This window comes from Lepisma saccharinum, chromosome 3 (genome assembly GCF_977018435.1).
Source record: "Lepisma saccharinum chromosome 3, izLepSacc3.1, whole genome shotgun sequence".
Lineage (NCBI taxonomy): Eukaryota > Metazoa > Arthropoda > Insecta > Zygentoma > Lepismatidae > Lepisma > Lepisma saccharinum.
Window position 1 is genome coordinate 114,003,701 of NC_139231.1, and position 22,845 is coordinate 114,026,545.

Below are 22,845 nucleotides of genomic sequence, written 5' to 3' on the forward strand. Positions count from 1 at the left end.
TGTTTGTCGCCAATTTATAGAATTGAGAAAAACACAACTGTATCAAACATTACTATATTACTACAGGTAATATATATGTATGTTTGGTACTTAAGAAACTACATATTTACACTTCATTCTGAAGCTATTTTCCCCCTTTATTTTAAACACACATACATGTGTTATTCCATTTCACTGCACACATTGAGAATAAAAAATCCATCCATTAATTAGCAAATTTGAAAAAAAAGAAACTTTACTTGCAATTAATATATACAAGGTGGTTATAATTAAAGTGACGGTGTTCAGAGTGGTATAGCACGGGCTGTAATGAGAGTAGCAGTCTGAAACTTCGTAGATATGCTAATGAAGCAATGCGCTCGCGAATTATGCAAAAAAAAAAAAATAGTTCCAATTCTTGCCACCAGGGTAAAAAATGGCGCTGTAAGCAGTCAAAACTTGGTATAGTTACAGGAAAAACACTATAAATCGCAGAAAATAATACTCTTTGTAATAAAATATCGCTACAATTTCACTATTCGAATTACATGAACATTACTAAAGGAAAAAGCAACAAGCGTCACCAACAACAACCAGGGAGCTCACACAATGGTTAGGCAATTTCACCGACTTTGACGTCAGAGTTATGGAAATTTCCACGTTTTGACTGCTTACAGCGCCGTTTTTTACCCTGGTGGCGAGAATTGGAACTTTTTTTTTTTTTTTTTTTTTGCATAATTCGCGAGCGCATTGCTTCATTATCATATCTACGAAGTTTCAGACTGCTACTCTCATTACAGCCCGTGCTGTACCACTCTGAACACCGTCACTTTAATTATAACCACCTGGTACTTGTAAAGATACACAAAGATATTTTGCATAAATACTATAAAGCATTTTATTTACTACTTACAATCAATGCAAATTGTGATATTTCACAGACTCTTCATTTCTATCATCACATTCAAGAGGATTAATGGTTTATTTCTTAAAAATAATAACCTCGGTGTTACCAGATCTTGACTTAGTAATCTCACTTTTATATTAACAATCTTTTCAGCACAATAAGCAAGCAGTCTTTCGTCTTTTAACTGAATTGAGTTTCGTTGATACGATCGATGAGTTTGTGAAAAGTCACTGCTTGTAATAAGCAGCAGTGTGTAATTGATTTTAAATAGTACATAAAATGTACTTTCAAGAACAGTGAATAAGGCAAGACCTTTTCTCTCTTAAAAAAAAGTGTTATTTCGCACAATTTCCCTGGGGGCCAAACTTAACTAAGAAAACGAAGGGAGGGAGAAAATATGAAATGTATCCACGCTGAAAATCTGCATACTCTTCCTCTTCCCCCTTCAAGGAAAGAATTTACCTTCAACTTAATTCCAATGGATTTACATTTCCAAATTCAAAAGTAAATGGCAAAATTATAAATACAAAGATCCCACATGAACTCGAAATGAATTTTCCGAGAGTTTTTCAGAATACTCAAATCATTTCCCAAGTACTCAATACACAATACATTACTATTTTAAAATGTATTTTACAATTGCCTCTACCAATATCCCTTATAGTCATACCATCCTTATGTTCTATATTAATATTATTATTTATTATAGATGAGGCAGGTTGATCAGTACTCTATGTGATTTTGATGATATAGGCAATCATTGTATCGGTTATATTAAGAAATCACATATATTTATAAATAGCCTGCAATTCAGTTCTTTGTTATTATTCTTATGAATAAAAACATGTAAATCATGTCATGGTTTTTGCAATACATTAATTAAGGAGGTGAATGAATTATGTATGTGGGCATTATCTTGTTAGCTGGTACAGTCACGGACACTTCTGGGTTGCAATAATCCCATTGAGTCAATGGGTTTGTTACAAGACAGAAGTGTCCATGACTGTACAAGACCTGTGGTTCACCAGAGCTTGTTTACCATGAAATCTGGACATGCAAAACTTATTCCTGTGTTCAGAAAATAACATGGATACAATAGCTAATCCAGTGTAACTTAAAGAACATATAGAACAATAATGAAGTTTCCTTTACACTGTAAGCAACCATTATTGTGTTTACACAGCTTCTACCAAAAACACATATTCTTCCTGTTAAAGTCATTTTAGAATACTATATTGTATTTCTTCATTCACTTATAAGAAGGTTTTTTCGTTACAATTTTCTTGTATATTTTTGTTCATGTAATACATATATGACTAATCAGATATTTCCATGCAACAATTCCCCATGGGCCAATATAAAGCATTCTTCAACTATATCATTGATGTGAGAGGTCACACTTGATTCAAGCTTAAATAAAATACCGAAAAATTCCTGTTAAGGACATCTGCAATAATGAACAAATCATTCATTATAAAAATTATTGGTTACAATATGGCAAAGGTATAATTTGCAAGCTTCCAAATTGCACGAAATTATAAAAAAAAATTGTAGAAAATCCTATCAGAACAGCTCTACCAAAGAGGTTAAAAGATATATATGAACACCACCGTAAACTAACAAATGTTCATAGCTATGTTGACAATGTGCTTAATGCTAATCTATTTCAATTTTCTCCTGTGTTCACTAATACACTTTAGGAGCATATAATAATGCACAATATATGATATGACATACATTTGAAGCTTCTTCTTTTCATACATTTTAAACATACACCCCAATAAATATGGAGAAACTAGTACTCACTTTTATCCGCGAAGCTGTTTTTTCCTTTTTCGATTAATTTCAGTAGCCACTGCCACCATCCTCGTTGGAACTTGCTGTACTGTTGCTTGGCTTGCGTCTTTTGTTTGTAGTTCTCTCGCTGCCGCTAGGTGCGTTGTTGTTAACTGTGTCTGGGTCTGTGTCACAGGTATTTCCAGGCGATAACTGTTTAAGTAGGGGAATCCAAGTGTGGTGTGTTTGCCTGCTATCGATGTTTAGCTCATGCTTTAAGTGCATTATGGCAAGCATTTCCTTGATTTTGGTGTCTACAAGCGTGTGGGCAGTGTGTTTGACTTGAACCTTTTGAATTTTATGGCTATTGTAATTGATATGTTTGGCAAGACCAGTAGCAGGTTGGGCTTTTTTCACATCTGCTAGGTGCTGTTGGATTCTTTCATTGACAGATCTGATGGACCTGCCGATGTAATGTGCCTTGCATTCGCACTCTGCATCGTATACACCTGGGTCATCAAGGGGGGAGAGGAAGTACCGTTTGTGTTTGTTCAGTTTATCAGCCAGAGAACTACAAACAAAAGACGCATGCCAAGCAACAGTACAGCAAGTTCCAACGAGGATGGTGGCAGGGGCCACTGAAATTAATCAAAAACGAAAAAACAACTTTGAGGATAAAAGTGAGTACTAGTTTCTCCGTATTTATATACTACCGCATCTCTCTTTCCCAATTATGAATACACCCCAACTTGCCATTACCAATACATAACGCAGATATATATATAAATCAAAGAATGAGAAAGGAAACACTCACCGGACAGTGGAAAAATTCAAAATTTTTGCTAGCTTAGTAGCATAATCGGTGTGAGACGAAAGAAACTGAACCGGAAGTTCTTTCTTTCTTTCATCTCACACCGATGATGCTACTAAGCTAGCGAAAATTTTGAATTTTTCCACTGTCCGGTGAGTGTTTCCTTTCTCCTTCTTTGATTTTTATTTAGCCCTTTTGGCCCTCCTTGCTTTTTATATTATATATAACAACAGATTATAACCTATCAATGCATCAGCAATCAACCATTTAACCCTTAAAAATGAGTCACAATTGCCAATTCATGAAGAGATAGCTGTGCTATGCAAAGAAAAAACATTTACCCTTTAAACAATTATAATATAGAGTACAATTCATCCTCGCACATTTATTTTATATTGAGGTGCCAAATATTATCTACACACGAATTTTTCCTAGTGACATTTTCACTGGCACTTTGTAATGCATGTCCATCCACTAGAATGGACAAAATTCTGTTCTGATCCATCAAACATCATTGACAGGTGATGATGTTGGAAATTACTTCAATACACAGTTACTGCAACTAAATTACTGTCATTACATTTGCCACCAACCCATTGCCCATGACTTACATCCATTTTTTTCTCTCCTTTTTCAATTCAGTCCATTGAGATCACTAGAAAACTAAAATCATTTGAAAGCTTTCTGTACAAAAATATATATATTTACATAAACACACACACACAAATTTACAGAAAGATTATGATGGTGAAATTCATTTGCAAACTTGTTTCCTTCTGAATTATTATTAACAACAACAGGGAAAAATTTAAAAAGAATGATTTGACGAACATATTGGGTTATTTGCACCTGTCAAATTATAGAGCCTCTTAATACAACGAAATCAATACAAGTAAATTTAAAGAGATGAAAAAACGAACTTGCAGTGTCCAAAATTGTAATTGTAGGATTTTTTTAAAAACACATTTATTTTATTTTTTTGTGTATTCATTGCTAACATGCAGTGTGTATTTCAAAGGATACAGTATAAGCAATATATTCCTGTTTAAAATAATCAACATTTGAAAGTTCCATATCTATAATTTTTGAAAGGCGATTGTTTTCACAATCAATATTTCTGTATGATAATTACACATATTAATATTGTAGTGTTAATTAACTTTATGTAAAATATATTTTCACGGTATTTATGTTGCAAAAGCACAATTCATCTTGTTTATTATTATTTACACTTGTACAACAAGAATATTTATTTCTTTTTTCCACTGTGTTTGTTTACAAACATTAATGTTCAACATGAAAAACAGCATACTATTTAGTGAAACAACATAAAGTTTCACCAACATAAAATCGTCCTGATACACTTACTAGCACAACGTTTGCTACATGTATGTAAAATAAAAATAATTAAAGATTCTAAAATTGTCACCTGGGATTTGGCAGTGGCTGAATCAACTAAAAAAAGACATGTTTGTGATGATATGGAGTTATGTTCACTTGAAGTTACCCTTTATAGTGTAGAATAATTATTTATGAAATGAGAGAAAAGTGCAATTTATGCTGCTTATTACATTACACAAAGAGAATATTTCCAACAATAATTTTCAACCCTGTATTACTGAGCACCCACATAAGCCATACAGCATTAACATTATTTACACAATGCAGACGAAATATATAAAATAATAAAAATTATTTTAAATTTCTTTGCAATTGCCTACATTTCCATACTGCTTATTTAATATATGCATAATGTTCCTTCCATAAAAAATACTATTTCTTTTGTGGTAGTCATGGACACTTCTGTGTTGTAATGATCCGATTGAAAGTGAGTGGGGTTGTTACCACCCGGAAGTGTCTGACTATACCACAAAAGAAACATTATTTGTTATGGAGATATAAATGTGCCAATACCAATAAAATACAGATATAAAATTTTCTGATACTGATATTCTACCCATCTGATAAAATTACACCTTTCATGAAAAATATGAATGCAATATTAATCCTTTTATTTAATGAGTGGAAACAGATAACTGCAATAGGCTTCAGTATTACTTTACAAAACTACAGTAAATGAATTATACTTTTATATTCATTATAAAAGTAACAAAATGGCAGAATTTTGCACTAAATAACATATTTATAGAACTACCAGATCAGTAAAAATATTGGCAATTTTACTGATCCCAATTAATCTGCCCATTTCTATTATTTGTATATAAATCAAAGTTTATATTGACTTGTCCACAGTGCAGTACCATAAGTGAGTCAATAGTTCTTTACCTTCTTGTGGAATAAAGTGTTTGTGTTGGAACCTGTCTTGCACAACACCGTGGAGCAGCTCGATATCTGATTGAGCAATAAAGTACACTGTATCCCAAAAGGTACTTTAAAACTTTGATATCATACAGCACAACTTGTAATTGACAGAGGAATATACTTGGTTGTAGGTGATTCACCAACACCTAAAGTTTTATTTGTCAGGTACTGAATAAGATGGTGCACCTCCACACTGGGCCTTAGAAATGAGAGATGTCCTGGACAGGACATTCCCAGCACGTTGGATTGGAAGAGATGGTCCGATTGCCTGGCCTCCTAGATCCCGTGACATTACACCCCTGGACTTCTTCTTGTGTGGCTATGTCAAAGACACAGTGTGCAGCACTCCTATTACTGACCTTGATGATTTGAAAGCCAGAATAAGAGCTGCCATTGCCACAGTAGACAGGGATATACGGAGTGTATGGGCAGAGTTGGAATTCTGATTAGATGTTGGACGCGCTACCAGAGGTGTGCAGTGGAAGTAAACTAATACACAATAAAACTTCATGTATTGGTAAATCAAATGGGACATGGCATGTTCCTTTATGTCAGTTACTAGTCACACTACATGACATCAAAGTTGTAAAGTACCTTTAGGGACACCCTGTATTTTTTTCAAACATGTTTATTCAAATGAGACCTTTCATTCATTTCATGTAAACATGTGTGTCCAAAATCATCTTGTTGCTAGTTTGTGCAAGTGCGACATGAATTCATGTACTCGTGAACAAAACAAAACAAAGGAAATTTAAATTTGTTCCCTGCAAGTGTGACATGAATTCATTTACTCATTTAAAAGGAAAGTAAAATGAGGGAACAAAACAAAGGAAAATTAAATTTGTTCCCTATTACTTTTCATATTTCACTCAAACACTTCTACAACACATGTACAATTTATACACCACTACTCATTCCACAGTACTAATGGGCCCAGTGCTTAGCAAGCATCCTATGCCTACTCAAATTTCTAATTGTAACTCACATTCCTCTAGACTGTTGTACCAAAATAGACTAAAATCATTGTGCTCTACAGCCAATTTATACTACTACCTACTTTCAATTTCAATGTTTCTTTATGAAAAAAATATACATTATCACAGATTAATACAAGTTTGTGAAACACAAACAATACATAAAAATTATGAGCAACGTGCTCACCTTTTCATTTTTTTTAGTTGTTAAAATGCAGCTCCCTATCAAATCACCAACTGCACTCACTTCCTTTATCTATTATGAATAGCTTACATGCACCAAGATGATGATATAAACAAGCTCATTACTAAATTTACTGAAAAATACGAATTTCTTTAACTACATGAAAATTATAAAATAAGAAATTACAGAAAACGAATACCTACACACTGCATTACATTGAAGAGAATACCCAAAAAGCCTGTATCTTTGTTTTGTTTGAATTATTACTGTGATAAAAAATGTAACCAATGTTTTTTGTACTTTATACAATTTAAGAACAAGACAAATCACAATGTATAAAATAAATTTTCAAATACTACTAGCATAAATGTGTATTCGTGCTCCTCACAAAGAAGCAAGTACAATGTGTGTGCTCACTTGTTTTTAGTTCTGCACACAACTACGATTTTTTTAAAAAACTAATTGTTCATTGTCCCTCTCTCTCTCTCTGGTTCTATTTTACACAACAACAATCTACTTATACACACATTCATCTGCCACACTTACTTTAGTGAACTCAAAATAAATCCAATCGAATCTCTAGTCTTGTAATGGAGCAATATTTGCTTTTCTTCATAGTTTTTGCAGACTGCAGAGCTGCATTATTATAATCCTAATCCAAATTCCATTCAAATATTTTCTTTTTTACTTTTAATTCTTTGCAATTCCAAATATTATGTACCGCGTAAAACAGCTCGTTTGGTCAAGACAACTTTGAGAAGTCCAGCATTTTCCTCTTCGTATCTGTAAAGAATTAACATATTTAAGTATGAACCTAAGACAATCTGGATCAATGTACACCCAAAGGCAAGGTTAATAGTAAGCAAATTGTCTGTGGCCACGTTCATTAATTCGGTTTTCAGCAATGAGGTTATAAATTGAAACAAGAATGCTAAAAACAAGACAACATCTACTTCAAAATCAGCACAATTTCATTCCTTAAAACAACATAAGCTGTACAGTCCTGTTCAGATAAAATGGTACACACTTCAACTGTCCAACCTTATAAAATGTGCCACTTTATGTAAGCAGGAGTGTACCATAAAAATGATTGAAAATGGTGATGAACAATTTCACTCATTTTATCTTAGCCACCAATTATACTGAGACACAAAAGTCACGCAAAACAAGCTTTTGGCCAATAATAACAATAATGAAAACTGTACTTGTAGTAGCTAAATTTCCCTATACACTCAACATTTCGATGAAATTTGCATGTGTTCTTATCAAGAGCTAGGAATACAATAAAATGTAATACTAGTTACCACAGATAATCAGTAAATGTTAAGTAAATAAAGAATGTTAACATTTACTGAAAAGTTAAATGAAAATTGTGGCTCAATCAAACTTGATTCATTAGCTTTCCATGGCACTGAACTATCAAACCAACAACTGGCCTCCCTGCAATAGGTTGCCACTTTACTTTACTGTATTATTATTTTTATGAATGCAAAGGTATAATTCATATACTCTGTTTTTGTAAAGTAAATATCTAAATATGTAGTTTATTTTTCAAAGAAAAAGTGCTCTTATAGGTACATCTGCATTTTTATATTAGATTGGCATTAGTTATATTTTATCAATGCATCAATATATTCTCTGTCACTGATGACTTTCTTTTAAACAAGTTCTGAACTATTGTGTTCGGATGTCATTTACCACTTCAAAATTAAATTTTCTGTGTGATTTAGTACAATAATTGCGAGCCCATTATCAAAACCCAAGTGTAATTTAAGTGGGAAAATAGTTGCCTATCGACACTGCATGGACACAACTTACATGGTGCCATCTGCAATTAGCTTTGTCTGAACAGCCCTGTTGGAGATCTTATAGTACATGAATGTCACTCATTTATGAACAATCTCTTAAGTTTGGAAGATAAACATTTAATAAAAATTTATCTAAAGGATTCAACATCTATTCAAAGTCTTACGTAACTAAAGAAGAAAATCAGCATCCATACTCGAGGTATTATGCTCTGTGCAAACAACAATGTTCACTTACCCCAAATTGTGATGCTGAAGCCGGTCGATAACAGCAGGCTTGATTCTCGAGCGTCCACCTATGCTGTGATTGCCCTTTCCAGTGATTATGAACAGCTCCACCTTTTTCTGTCCGGACTCTATTAAGGCATGCTTGTGATGATCAAGAAACAAATCTAAAACTTGAACTGCCTCCTGGACGTACATGAAATGAAGATCGAGCATCGTGCTCTGCTGCCTCTCCACCTGCGATTCCAACAATGATGCAGCTGCTTTGGCATTCGATTCGTCTATTTTCTGTTTATGCATCGTACCCTGGAAAACAAGGTCCTCAATGAGACACACTGAAAATATCAGGTTACAAGCATCCAACTGTACTTCATATTTCCAAGGCTTCTTTTTTCCTCGCTAACAAGTTTCAACTACTGCTTATACATTATTATTAGAGATTGGATTTTTAAAAGGAAGTCAATTTTTATTTTTCAACACGGATCATGGAATAAATAACAACAGTGTTGATAACTATCTTCCACCAACAAGATTACATGGTTCTGACATCCTTTTTTTCCCCCTTTTTCAGCCGACATTTCATTTTTTCACCTATTCTAAAACATTTCCGTTTCTGGTCCCTTTATTGACTAGTTTTTCAGCCTACATTCCATTTTCCCCCCTTTTAAAAATTATCTTCCTTGGTCCCTTTATTGACAAGATATCAAATATTCTGTATGACTGTTTTTCCCTGAACAAAACATTCAACAATTGTCTACTTGGTGCAGTTTAGAGGAAAGAAAGAACAAGCGCCCTCTACCTGACCTTCCTTCCGTGGTGTTGGAAGTACGTTGCAGCGATTGTTGAAACAATGCGATCTGGGCTTACGCAACAACAAACACATTGTAAGCGGCATGCCTCTTTGGTTGAAAGTGTACTTATGTGCTAGGTTAGACTTTTATTGTGAAGATTTTTAGAATAATTTTAACTTAACTGTGTGGTAGTGATGACAGTATTGAGTGTCAGTGAAATGGCGAAGCCAGGTACAAGTGCAGCAAGCTATGGAATGTGGTAAGCTGTTGCAAGGAACATTTCATCGAAACGGATGGTAAGATTATTCTCTGCACTTTACTTTAAAAAAAAGGAAATGAAATAGGACTATAGTTTTTGCATTTCGAATTAATGTATCCCTTTTCATATATGAATGGTATATATTGTGCTTTCATTTAAAATAATATTTTTAGTGGAGTGCAAAAAACTAGTCTTTCTTCCCCTTTTTTGGGCAATAGTTTTCCCTTTTTCTGTCCTTTTTAGAGGAAACTTTTTCCCTTTAAAATCTGGTCTCTAGTTATTATAATGTTCTTTTACAATAGGTATTATAAATCATTGCCAGAACATTATACAGTATACTAGGAAAGAACTTTTCAATGTTGGCTGATCTTGTACTCAGAAAAATTAATATTAATTTTCAAGCAAGTTTTTCCAAAGTTTAAGACTAACAGACAAATACATATAGGGTTTGTTATTTCTAGAAATTTATGGGTAACAATGTGAAATTAACCATTGTCTGGTTATTAAATCTTACATGTCACTATTTAAATATTTATACAGGCTGCTTCTGTAAAATAATCAAGTCCAAAAATTTTAACCCTTAGAAGCTCATGCTTGTTTTTTTGTAGTACTCACCTCAACATCAGGGTTGCTTTAGGGCAAAATTTGAAATTATGTACTACTCTAACTAAAAATTAATATTTTGTAAACTGGGAATGTCAGAGTTTTGAATCATATAAATGTTTCATATTTCAGCAATAAGGAGAAGAAACTACAAAAAAAATATTTTTTTACAAAAAATAAAATGTCAATTATCAGACCATTTAAGCAACACTGTTGGTACTTGCTGGAATGGGTAACAATACTGATTCAAGGAAGCATTCATTCAATCCTTGAGGTGCCAACCTCCGTGGTGGACTGGTTAGCACAGCACACTACATTGACAAGTTCAAATCCCAGCCTGGGCATCGGTTATTCTTGTCAGTGTCCCTTCATCAATTTCACCATATCATTTATTCATCCTCATCATGATCAACCAAAAGTGGCAGAAAAATTATCAAATCAAAAAATATCAATCTTTTAGGTGACCCAAACATTTCAAAAAGGAAATAAACAACTCACCAGCTCAGCATAATATGAAGCAACAGATTTCATGCCTTTCTGGTAAGCCTCTTGAGCCTTCCTGTAACATTCCATCCTCAGCTCGTAGTGACTTGAGGCTTCTTCTCTGTAATTCAAGTAAGCCTGCCTTTCAGAATCAACAGGTTGTAATTCGACAACCCTCAATTCCTGCTCCTTCTCCTGCAAACTCTGAAATATGCAAAAGATTAACTGTTAAGACATTTTCATACCCAATAAATAAATGCTCAAAGTACAGGGTGGGTGAGAAGTAACTAGGCACTGAAAATTTGCTGTAGCTTTTGCAATATTTAAGAAATCTCAAATTTCTGTACATATACGTTATGAAATAGGATTACATATGTGCCAGCTTAGTATACACCAGCTTCCTCCCAATGTACAGGAATGGAATCCACGGTCTTCTGTAGGTTTTTTTTTTTAAAAAAAAAATCCAGAATCCCTGCCTTCAATTGTTTCACAGTGCCACTAATAAAAAACAAAGGTCCTGTCTCATAGTATGAACATGTCACAACAACCCAATAAAGTTTCACCTAGCTCCACTCAATAATAAAGAAAGAAAAAAAATTGGTAAAAAAAATAAATGACAACAATTAGAATAAATTAGCTGTCTCATGCTGATGAACATTGTTCCCAAAATTTAATTGTCTGATCTGTCCTATACATGCAAATAGGTTTAAATTTATGTGTAAATACCATGAAAGATCACTCTTGAAGTATGTGCCACTCGCATCCCCACATTTTGGAGCAAACTCACAAAAAAAAACTTTTTTTTTTTTAAACAAAATGTGGATATGCGAGTGATTTGCCATCGAAGATCTTTTTTTTATGGTGAGAACCTGCAAAAGAGATCCAATGTTTAACTGAATATTCCCACTAAGATGCATACACTGCTTCCTCTTAGAAGCATTAAATTATGGTTACTATCTTTCAGAAAAGTATTGTTATTTTTAAAGCGAGTTCACGTGATCATAGGAACATTACAGGTCCGCACACTAAAATTATCTGCAATATGCCTATATTGGCCGATAATGATTGATTTCATTCGCAATTAACAATAATACTGCAAATGGCATACTACATTCTCGAGAGTTTAAAATTTGTGAAAGATGTGAATATTCATGGACCATGCCTGAAATTTAAAATATAGAACTAAGGACACTTTAAATAAATACATTTTCAAAAGACATGTACTTACCTTCATGCTTTCCTGCTTAGCCTGCTCAATGAGAGCCTTCTCATGCCTGTACCGAGCCTCAGGTGACATCACAGTTTTCACCTGGCCATGATTCTCTATCGAGGCTGTCAAAACATTCACAGTTTCTTCATACGATGAGTCATGGGCTTGGAACACTTCGTTTAGTACATCTTTATCTATATTTGGGAATGTTTCATACAACAAATGACGAGTCAGCATATTTGCCAGGTTCTCCTTATTTTGTTTCTGTTTCTTCACTTCATCCTGTAAAAAAAAAGTATTTTAAAAATGTGACTGTCCAATGATCTCCATTTCGAAAGCTTACATGAGACATTATGAGCCAAAGTTATGCATTGTCAGGCATCAATTTATATTGGTTGGTTTTAACCTATTAATTTAACAGACCCACTAAAAGTCTCAGATGCAAGATGCCTGGTGGAAATTTGCATTTCTTCCACCAGTGGTGCTGGTGTGCTGTTGGAATGCATGATGTGGTTTATTTTACTTTGCTTTTTTGACACTTTTGGATAATCGCAAAGATGAGGACAAGTGATGATATGATGGAACACTCACAAATATTATTATTTATTATCTCAATAGGGTTACAATTAAGCCATACAACATTTCATTTAGAACAATATTAATACAAATATAAATACCAGGATATGAACTCTGGATCCCTAACAGATGGTTGGGCATTCAAACTGAAAGAAACAAGCAATGGATACAATGGATTCTGCGTAAGTGTTAACCTGGGATCACTCATACCTATACCTAGTCATATTTTAACTTGTGTGTTTCATTTTTTCTATAGAACGACCAGAAACAAAAGAACCTTCGTGCATCTTCCCCTCCATCAATTCAACTTGGGCCATAAAGAAGCATGCTCCATTAATTGATTGACTGAATTAAAAATTGTGGGTGCATCAGCACTTTGGCTATTTTGCACCCATCACATTATACGGGGCCAAGCTCCTTACTATAACTAAAATAAAACCGTGTCTGAGGACTAAAATATTCTTACGTGGGTTTAAAAGCTGAGGCTGTAAAGGGGGCACTCAGTACAAATATGGACAAGACACAGGACAACACACACACAGCTCTACAGAGGATTATACTGGTGTAGGTTCAGATGCCAGAGCCTCGTTAGTCTGCAAAATGCAAGTCAAGGGTGTACTATGTGGAAGTGAGGTTGACGTTTGGGTGTACTGTGAGTAAGGGTCCCCCCTTCCACTCTGGAAGCATGCTCCACCCTGGTCCTCCCCTACATGCACGTGTACAATGCACACAACATGTGTTCTGCACAGGGCCTTTTCCATGTTGTCCCAGTACAATAAACTTTATTTTTGTGTTTATGACTTTATATTTATACAAACATAATGTAGAATGTAGACATTTTCAGCGAAAAATGCAGGCTCGACAAGGACTTGGAACCCGGGTCTCTGGCATACTGTGTCATTGCTCTACCACTGAGCTACCGAGCCAGCCTGGCCTCACCTGATTTTTCGCTGTCGCTGTCTTACCTGCGTGGAACCATCTCTGCCAGTGCTACCGCAATGGGATCTGTTGCCTTTGAAACACTGTACACTTCGACATTGCCTGTAGACTTACACTGTAGGGGTGGCCAGTTCAGATCCGGAATTTTCATATCCAGATCCGTTTTGCCATCCCACATGCGCTTCTTTGGAAAGTAAGAATGTGCTTATAACATATTGTTACCTGCTAATATACATATATATAAATATTTATTGTAATATACATACACACACACACACACATATATATATATAGTGTGTGTGCGCGCGTGCGCGATTTGTAATTAATTACTACACTTACAAGGGAGGTCTAAGTCTCCCCCTCCGATTTCCATGAAACTTGGCAGGTGTATAGAGGCCCCCCTCAAATGTCAAGATGAGTAGAAATTGAAGTGGGGATCTGACCCCGAAACCACATAAATATGGCATACGAAGAAACAGGGAGCATAGGGCCTGTACAAATATACACCTGTCAAATTTCATGGGAATCGGAGGGGGACATAGGGGTCAGATGATCCCCACGTCAATTTGTCCTCATCTTGACATTTGAGGTGGGTTTTGCCCCCTAAAACAGTTATTAGCTGAAACAAAAAAAACACGTATTTCTTCCTTTGGGCCCCTCTATACACCTGCCATGTTTCATGGAAATCGGAGGGGAACTCAGGGGTCAGATCCCCACTTCAATTTGTCCTCATCTTGACATTTGAGGGGAGGTTGCCCCCTAGAACAGATTTTTAGCTGAAACAAAAAAAACACGTAATTCTTCCTTTGGGCACGTTTATACACACACCTGCCAAGTTTTATGGAAAATCGGAAGGGGACACAGGGGTCAGATCCCCACGTCAATTTGTCCTCATCTTGACATTTGAGGTGGGTTTTGCCCCCTAAAACAGTTATTAGCTGAAACAAAAAAAAACACGTATTTCTTCCTTTGGGCCCCTCTATACACCTGCCATGTTTCATGGAAATCGGAGGGGAACTCAGGGGTCAGATCCCCACTTCAATTTGTCCTCATCTTGACATTTGAGGGGAGGTTGCCCCCTAGAACAGATTTTTAGCTGAAACAAAAAAAAACACGTATTTCTTCCTTTGGGCACGTTTATACACACACCTGCCAAGTTTTATGGAAAATCGGAGGGGGACACAGGGGTCAGATCCCCACTTCAATTTGTCCTCATATTGACATTTGAGGGGATTTTGGCCCCTAAAACAGTTATTAGCTGAAACAAAAAAACACGTATTTCTTCCTTTGGGCCCCTCTATACACCTGCCACGTTTCATGGAAATCGGAGGGGAACACAGGGATCAGGTTTCATCCTGGAATGGAATGTCTCACATTTATGTGTGTTTTCATTTCCAATACATTCGAATTCGAATACATTCAAATACATATTCGTTTCAATGGCATTTGCAAAATCACCTCTGACATTTTATGTTAAACAAGTAAGATTATTTTTGTGCACGTGTGTGTTAGCCGATGGGTAGCAAAGTATGTTAGGAACAACACTAGAAAAAAATTCTTGTAGGACTAACGAAAAATTTCTTTGTAATCGAAGATCATATTACCTTTTAAGGTGTGGTAATATTATAATGGGATTGAGATACAAAACTCTCGGATCCGGATCCAGATCAGGAACTCTCGGATCCGGATCCAGATCTGGAACTCTTGGATCCAGATTTAGATCCGGAACTTTCGGATACGGATCCAGATCCGAAACTTTCAGACCTGGATCCGGATCCGGATCCGTTTGACCATCCCTATTACACTGTCGTTCGAAGCTGGGAGGAACGAGGCAACGTCGAAGTCTACAGTGTTTCAAAGGCAACAGATCCTGTTCCGGTAGCACTGGCAGAGACGATTCCACGCAGGTAAAACAGCGACAGCAAAAAATCAGGCGAGGCCAGGCTGGCTCGGTGGCTCAGTGGTAGAGCAATGGCATGGTATGCCAGAGACCCCAGGTTCGAGTCCTGGTCGAGCCTGCATATTTCTCTGAAAATGTCTACATAGTACATTTCCTCTGTGTGCCTAATCTTCACGAATAATGTATAATGTCTACCCCATTTTTCTTAAAATAATATGATGATACATGTAAACTAAATGCAAAGAACACAAGTAATCCAAAAATCTCTTGATAAAACATTAGAATTATTCATACAATACAAATATCTTCACGACCCACAGCTTATTGTCTGGCTCTTCAGCTGATGAGTTATTCCACCAATTTCTATAGTGGCCAGAGACCTCAGGCATGCAAATCTGAATGCATAACAAGAATTTGCACCATAAGAAAGACACATATAACAATGAACACCATACTTGAATAATACTGCTACAAACAGGCTTGTTTCAATTAAGAATTTTTTTTCAATTATAGAGATATAGTATGTGTGTGGTACAGTCATGAACAGTTCTGGGTTGTAATGTCATCAATGAAAGTAAATGATATTGTTACAACCCAGAACTGTCCGTGACTGTACATCATCTTCATACAGTCAACAACAATCAAAATATAACAATACATTCAAAATTGTTAGATTTAATCTAACAGGGCAAGTAATTGCAGGTTAACTTTGTATTCTGCATGACATCATGAATAAAAATAAAGTTTCACACTCCTTTGTGAATCTTTTATTCGTGTTTTAAGTATAAACATTTACATTCTTTACTTGTCTCATTTACTTCAGTGTGACATTGCTTCAGTACCATAAACAAAGCAATAAGCAATATATGATAAATTTAATGTGAGGACAGTTAATGTTTCAGGATGTGAAAAATTCAACTCAAAAGAAGTACTTATTTTATCAGCAAAATCGATTATTGATAGTTTAATTAATTTTAGTTGGGAACCTGTTGCTACTGTGAACTCTGATTTATATATAAAGACAGTGTTCCCTCTGCGATGTAACTTTTCTATATTTCTTGATGTTTCAATGCTACAAATGTGCATATTTTCTAAAAAAACACATCGGTAATACATTTAAGTGATATACCGGGTGGTCCAAAAGTCCCGGAATGGTCACATATCGTGAGAAATACACATCAAATCGGAACACGAAAAAATACGTGTTTAATAAGTGAAAGAAAGAAAGCTATTCAATGATATCACACTTGATATCCCCACCCCTGCCCCCACCAACTGTAAAATTTTAAATGGAAACCCCATTTTGTATTGTAGAATCGGAAAGAGGACTTCATTCCGAGTCCAACGAGCTATCAACCATCCTCATAGCTCAATTAGGAACGGAGATATGGCGATTTTAAATTTTCGCAAAAAAAAAAAAAAAAAAAAAAAAAAAAAAAAAAAAAAAAAAAAAATCTGCAATGGCTTTCACTCTAACTCAATTAGGGGCAGAGTTTTTTATAATTTTTTTATTCTTATTATCGCCATATCTCCGTTCCTAGTTGAGCTACGAGGATGGTTGATAGCTCGTTGGACTCTGAATGAAGTCCTCTTTCCGATTCTGCAATACAAAATGGGGGTTTCCATTTAAAATTTCACAGTTGCCCCCGGGAAACCACTATGTGTTTCACTCGGGGTCACACCTGAGACCCCTTTATTACAAGGAGGTGATGCAACCACTGTGCCATTAGGGAGACTCATCTGTCTGTTCCATTTAGTTGTTGAGAATATAGGAAAATTTCATGACAAAAGAAACATTATTTTCACATGCACATCAAAGTTCAGAAAATGAACACCTTGGCAACACAGACAATTGCAAACAATTTTGAAAGTACTAGGTCATTCAAATATGACCAGGGCTGATTTTTTTTCAAACAACCTGCCATGCACAGCAGTTGTGCGTCCTTGGGAGAATAGAGCTACAACCCCTACCCTCCCTCCTGCCCTCCCTCTCGTGCAGGTTAGAACCTGCTCAGTCATGTCTGAGTGTTGCTAGAGTGATGAGCGAACAGAAAGTGCCGCGGAGCGTGGAACAACGCATTCTGTTCAAATTTCTCGTTGGAGAAAACATCCAGCCATCTGAAATTTTGCAGAGACTCAAACAACAGTATGGGGAAGAGTGTCCCTCACGAGCCCGTGTGTTTGAGTAGTGTAAGTACTTCAGAGAGGGAAGAGAGCACGTGGAGAATGAACCGCATGATCGTCGGCTGCGAACATCTGTCACCCAGACCCAAGAAAACACGGAGAACCCGTTCGATAGGAAAAGTGATGGAAACGTTTTTTGGGAGGGGGTTATCCATGTAGACTTTCTTACAGATGCCAGAACAGTTACTGCATCTTATTACTCAGAACTCCTGACAATAGAAGTAAAGGAAAAGATCCGATCCAACCGGGTAGCCTTTCTTCAAGACAATGCATGGCCTCATACAGCCAAAGCAACTATGGCAACCCTCAGTAAATTGAAATGGGAGCTTCTGCCACACCCACCATACAGTCCCGATTTGGCCCCAAGTGATTTCTACCTGTTTGGAAGGCTTAAATCAGACTTGAAAGGCATGCGACTTGTAGATGACGACGTCGTCATCGGCAGGGTTCAGGAGTGGATACGCAGCCAACCGAAAAACTTTTATGGAAAGGGCATTAAGATGCTTCCAGAACATTGGAAAAAAGTATGGACTCAGGAGGGGAATACTTTGAAGGGTGACATGTGCAAATAAGTATTTGACAATAAAGGATTTGATAAAAGAAAATCAGTCCCGGTCATATTTGAATGACCTAGTTAAGTACTTGAATTGACTATATTCATTAATTTGAATACATATTTCCAAATTAAGAGAAGCATGTAAAAATTATGTTAACATATGAACAAACCACTGACAAAGATCGAATCATGATACAAACGTTGAGCCTCACATTCAAGATACCTCAATTATTATCAGGGTGGACAAAGCCAATACAGAAACATTTCCTGCCTTGTTCTGCTTAACAAAGGAACTCTTTCAAGTGATGATGTATCACAATATGTTCTATAAAGTTTGTGAAAGTTGATTGATTGAGTTGGTGTTTTAAGTCCACTTTATGCACAGTAAGGCTAATCGGGACTGGGCCTACAGTTTATAGTGGGATCCAAACCACTATGGGCCTCCACTGGGTATATAACCCGGGATCCTTTGATTACAAGGTGACAACATTACCACTGCGCCATCGGGGAGGCTCAAAGTTTGTGAAAGCATGATAACCCTTGACTATATTACTTACTTGATCTGCTTTGTAGATAGCCAAAGCCATTTCCATATCCATTATCTCCCGCAAGTCAGCCACAGCAGGTGATGAGGTAGAGGCTTCTGCAGAACGTTTGCACTGCTCGTTTTCCTCTTCTTGGAGTTTCTTTGCCAACTCCTCATCTGTGCCATATAAAAGATAATTTCATTTTTAACCTTTGTAACAAAAATTACAAATCAATGATACATTATATACTTCAGTGTGTATTCAAATAAGTTTGAAAATGTTGTCCCAAGTCCACTTTAATTTAAAACAGGACACAAAATTTTGTACGCCACTACCAGAAATTAAACATGGGATCCCTTGATTACAAACAGAGAAAGAGTATTTGAATAACTTCTAATGTGTGTAACCATCAGGTGATCTAAAGGAAACCTCCTATTAGATGTTTTCAAGCTCATGTGGGCCTTACAATTAGAATCCCATGTCAAACTTGATTTGAATGTTCTCAAACCATCGACTGTCATTCTCTACGTCATCAATATTTAATATTGCGAAGAATGTGATAAGAGTTTACAAAAATTTGCCCTCTTCTCTTCAATAAACATTGTGTTCATAACTTAAAATATTACAGAAAAAGTTTATTGAAAAATTATGATACTATTCCATGTAAAGGAGTAGGTATGTATTGTTTGTAACATTTCCAATTAATTAATTGTTGAACTGTATGCAAGAATAGTAACACCTATATAGGTAAAGTATTGTATTAGCTGCATATATTTAAACATGTGGCCGCGGTGGCTCAGTCGGTAACGCATCTGACTACCATGCTAAAGGTCCCGGGTTCGATCCCCGGCCGGTTCAAATCCGGGAACTTTTCTAACGATGGAAGCGGCCCCGGCGCCCATCCAGCGTCGAATAACATAGGTACCTGGGGAAACCTGTGGGGTAAAGGCGGTCAGGGGCATGGTGCTGATCACATCACCCCCACTCACGACCGGATCAAGAAAGTGTGGGGCGTTACCTCCACACCCCCTATACGCCTTCATGGCGTGGTGCTAAGCACAGGGGAACACTTTACTTTACTTTACTTTTACATATATTTAAACAGTCAAATTTGCAGTTTTCCTTTTCTCAATGTTAAGTACTCACACAAGTGGGAGACGGCTTATTACAGAAATGAACCTGTAGAGCATTAGCAAGATGTGAAAAAAGACTGGTTGGAGTCATGCAGGCTTCATTAACTTCTTCAATTTCTTTTTGTTACTTTCATGTCTATAAATTTATCATCAGATCTAATAATCATCAAGGTATGTGAAATATAAAAGAATTATAAAGCATGATGAGGGCTGCATCCATTTAAATACAATTCTTCCACTAGTGGAATGTACAAGTTTATATTAGTTGTCAAATGCAGTTTGATTTAACTGCAATTAGGGGAAAATTTCTTGTTGCTCACTAAAATGAATTTTTCCACATTTTACTACACACTAAAGTATTTTCACAAGCTGCTATCTACTTTGTACTTACCCTCATGAATCATATCTTTAAACATTTCCTCTTGTCTATCAAATTGTTGTTGAAGTGTTTCCATCCAGTGATAATGCAGATGACGAGCCAAACTCATAGGAATGCTTATTGCAAAAGCTTCTTGTGGCAACCCTTTAATAACAATAAAGGAATGTTCATGGGATTCATCTAATATTCAGAGTAACTAATTTTCTAATATTCTTACTTGGTGGATAAAACAAGAATACATCCTGAAACAGTTCCTGCCAGTTGTATCACTGTTCACATGATGCTCTTGTCAATGCATGTCTTTCCTGATAAATTCAACGAAATTCACAACGGAGTCTTTGTCACCAAGCTTCTGTAACCAAACTGTATCACTTTTACGTAAGCTGTTATTTGTGACCGTCTCACAAAACAGAACTCTGGGTGCATGGGGGCACAAATCAAACTACTAACGAAAATTGTGCCACTTCCTGGCAATTAAGAAGACACTGTAATATTGGATATGCTCCCATCTAGCTGAATGGTTAGTGGTCTCAGCTTTGGCGTAGGCAGTTCTGGTTTTATCCCCAAGAGGAGCCCCAAAACTTTTCCATTGAGCCAGTATGTTGAGGACAATTTTGGAAGGGGAAGGGGCTACTTTAAAAGAAACAGTGGTTTGGAAAGCCAGATTTTTAGCGACTATGGTATTTGAGATGGTGACCATACATCACCTAGTTAAAGCCACTTGGCAGGATTTGGTCTTGCACAAGCTGCTGTGCCATAAGTTTACTTTGATTTTTACAATATTGAATAAGAAGATGTGATCATCATCACAATTATCCAATGGAATCTTCTGTGAAATTCAGGGTAAAGAATTAAAGCTTGGGAAAATTCATGAATCGTGTGTGCCAAGCTTCTTGAAATGCCCAGTATATATGAAGATTCTTTTTTTGAAACTATGGTGGTTAACACTTAGTATAAAAACAATAGGTGTATTCTGGCTTCCTGTAGATCTGCAGAATTGTCTCTCCTACGGTAAAAATTAAGGAGGGGAGAAATAGACATATTGGTAAAATTGATGATAATTTTACCAATTTGATATTTCCATAAATAGCATTTAATGTAGTGTAAAATTCTGCAATTTTATTATCTTTCATGAATATAAATGTGTACATCATACACCTTTCTTTCGTAAAGTATATGTTTAAATACACAAGGTTTCTCCAAGGCAAAATGTGTTACAGTCACCTAGTTGCCCTAATTATTAAGATGAATATTGTCAGAAAAATGGAATATTGGTTATTTATATGGGTTCTTTACCAATATTGGCAACATTTTTATTGTATGTAGATCATTTTGATGTCATGACATAACACATTACCTTTGCACATAGCTGTGTTTACTAAAGCTTTTATGACGAGGACTGTAAAATGAAAAATACAGGACAAAGCAAAACAATAGCGTATAAAAAAAAACAACTTAATGTCACATACTGGTAAGTCATATTCAAGTTACCATTACACAGGCAACGTAATATATACAGCATGTACACAGGAAAAGTCCTAAACCGAACTATCAACACCATCTCTGTGTCGTCATCAGGGCAGGAATTTGCAAGTACTTTGGAAGAGGAAAGAGCTTCAAAGTGGTACTGTCTGGAAAGATGGGATCAAAGCTTGGTTTTTAAAGTTTTACCTGTGTTTGTGCTGTATGTTTCAAGGGAAGTCAAACAAAGCACCATTTTTACCAATATGCAGGTAAGCGAGAAGGAAAAACAAGCAATCTTCAATAGTCGTCACTGAACAAAAGTAATCCCACGTTACCATTAGACTGAGGAAGCTGTTAACAAACAGAGAAGAACAGACTGGCAGCAAGTGTTTCAGCTCATCCTTCTGACTTTACAACTGCCCAAGTTTACACACTGTTCGGCTGGGTTATCATTGGTAGTGATACCTTTGTAGTAACAAATAAAAATAACAATAAAGTCAGTGCATACATGTAAACTAACTTTGTCCGTGAAACTTACTTTTAAAGGTTATATTTATTATTATTTTTGTTAGATCCTAAAAAATTCAAGCCACCTACCGGACTAGCACCTCAAGTTCAACAAACACTCGGGCAAATAAGTTTCAGTCAGGCAAACATCACAATGCTAATTGACACTAAAATTAAAGTGACACACGCACGATCTTCATGAACTAAAGATTGACAGTGGTCAGGTGTATGACATTTGGCTCCCACTACTGCAACTACAACCAAGCAAGCACAGAAAATGTAGTAGACGAACTGGCTACACCAGCATTCAGGGAAAGGACAGGATCAAGAAGCCAGGCCAGCAGTTACGCC

At 36.1% G+C, this 22,845-nt stretch overlaps 1 protein-coding gene and 1 non-coding gene across 2 annotated transcripts in view; one reads left to right on the plus strand and one right to left on the minus strand.

The window, feature by feature from the left end:
* Window positions 1-3,513: 3,513 nt before the first annotated feature.
* Window positions 3,514-22,845, minus strand: part of LOC145985327 (uncharacterized) — a 37,911-nt gene continuing 18,579 nt past the window's right edge. The window contains exons 4-9 of the mRNA XM_083119213.1: window positions 20,536-20,667; window positions 19,042-19,187; window positions 12,348-12,611; window positions 11,135-11,323; window positions 8,997-9,289; window positions 3,514-7,736 (exon numbers count right to left, since the gene is read on the minus strand). Coding sequence (XP_082975339.1) covers window positions 7,667-7,736; window positions 8,997-9,289; window positions 11,135-11,323; window positions 12,348-12,611; window positions 19,042-19,187; window positions 20,536-20,667 — 1,094 coding nt within the window. The 3' untranslated portion in view covers window positions 3,514-7,666. The remainder of the gene's footprint in view (window positions 7,737-8,996; window positions 9,290-11,134; window positions 11,324-12,347; window positions 12,612-19,041; window positions 19,188-20,535; window positions 20,668-22,845) is intronic.
* TRNAT-GGU (transfer RNA threonine (anticodon GGU)) lies at window positions 15,791-15,862 on the plus strand. Its single transcript has one exon. It is a non-coding gene; the product is annotated as a tRNA-Thr (tRNA).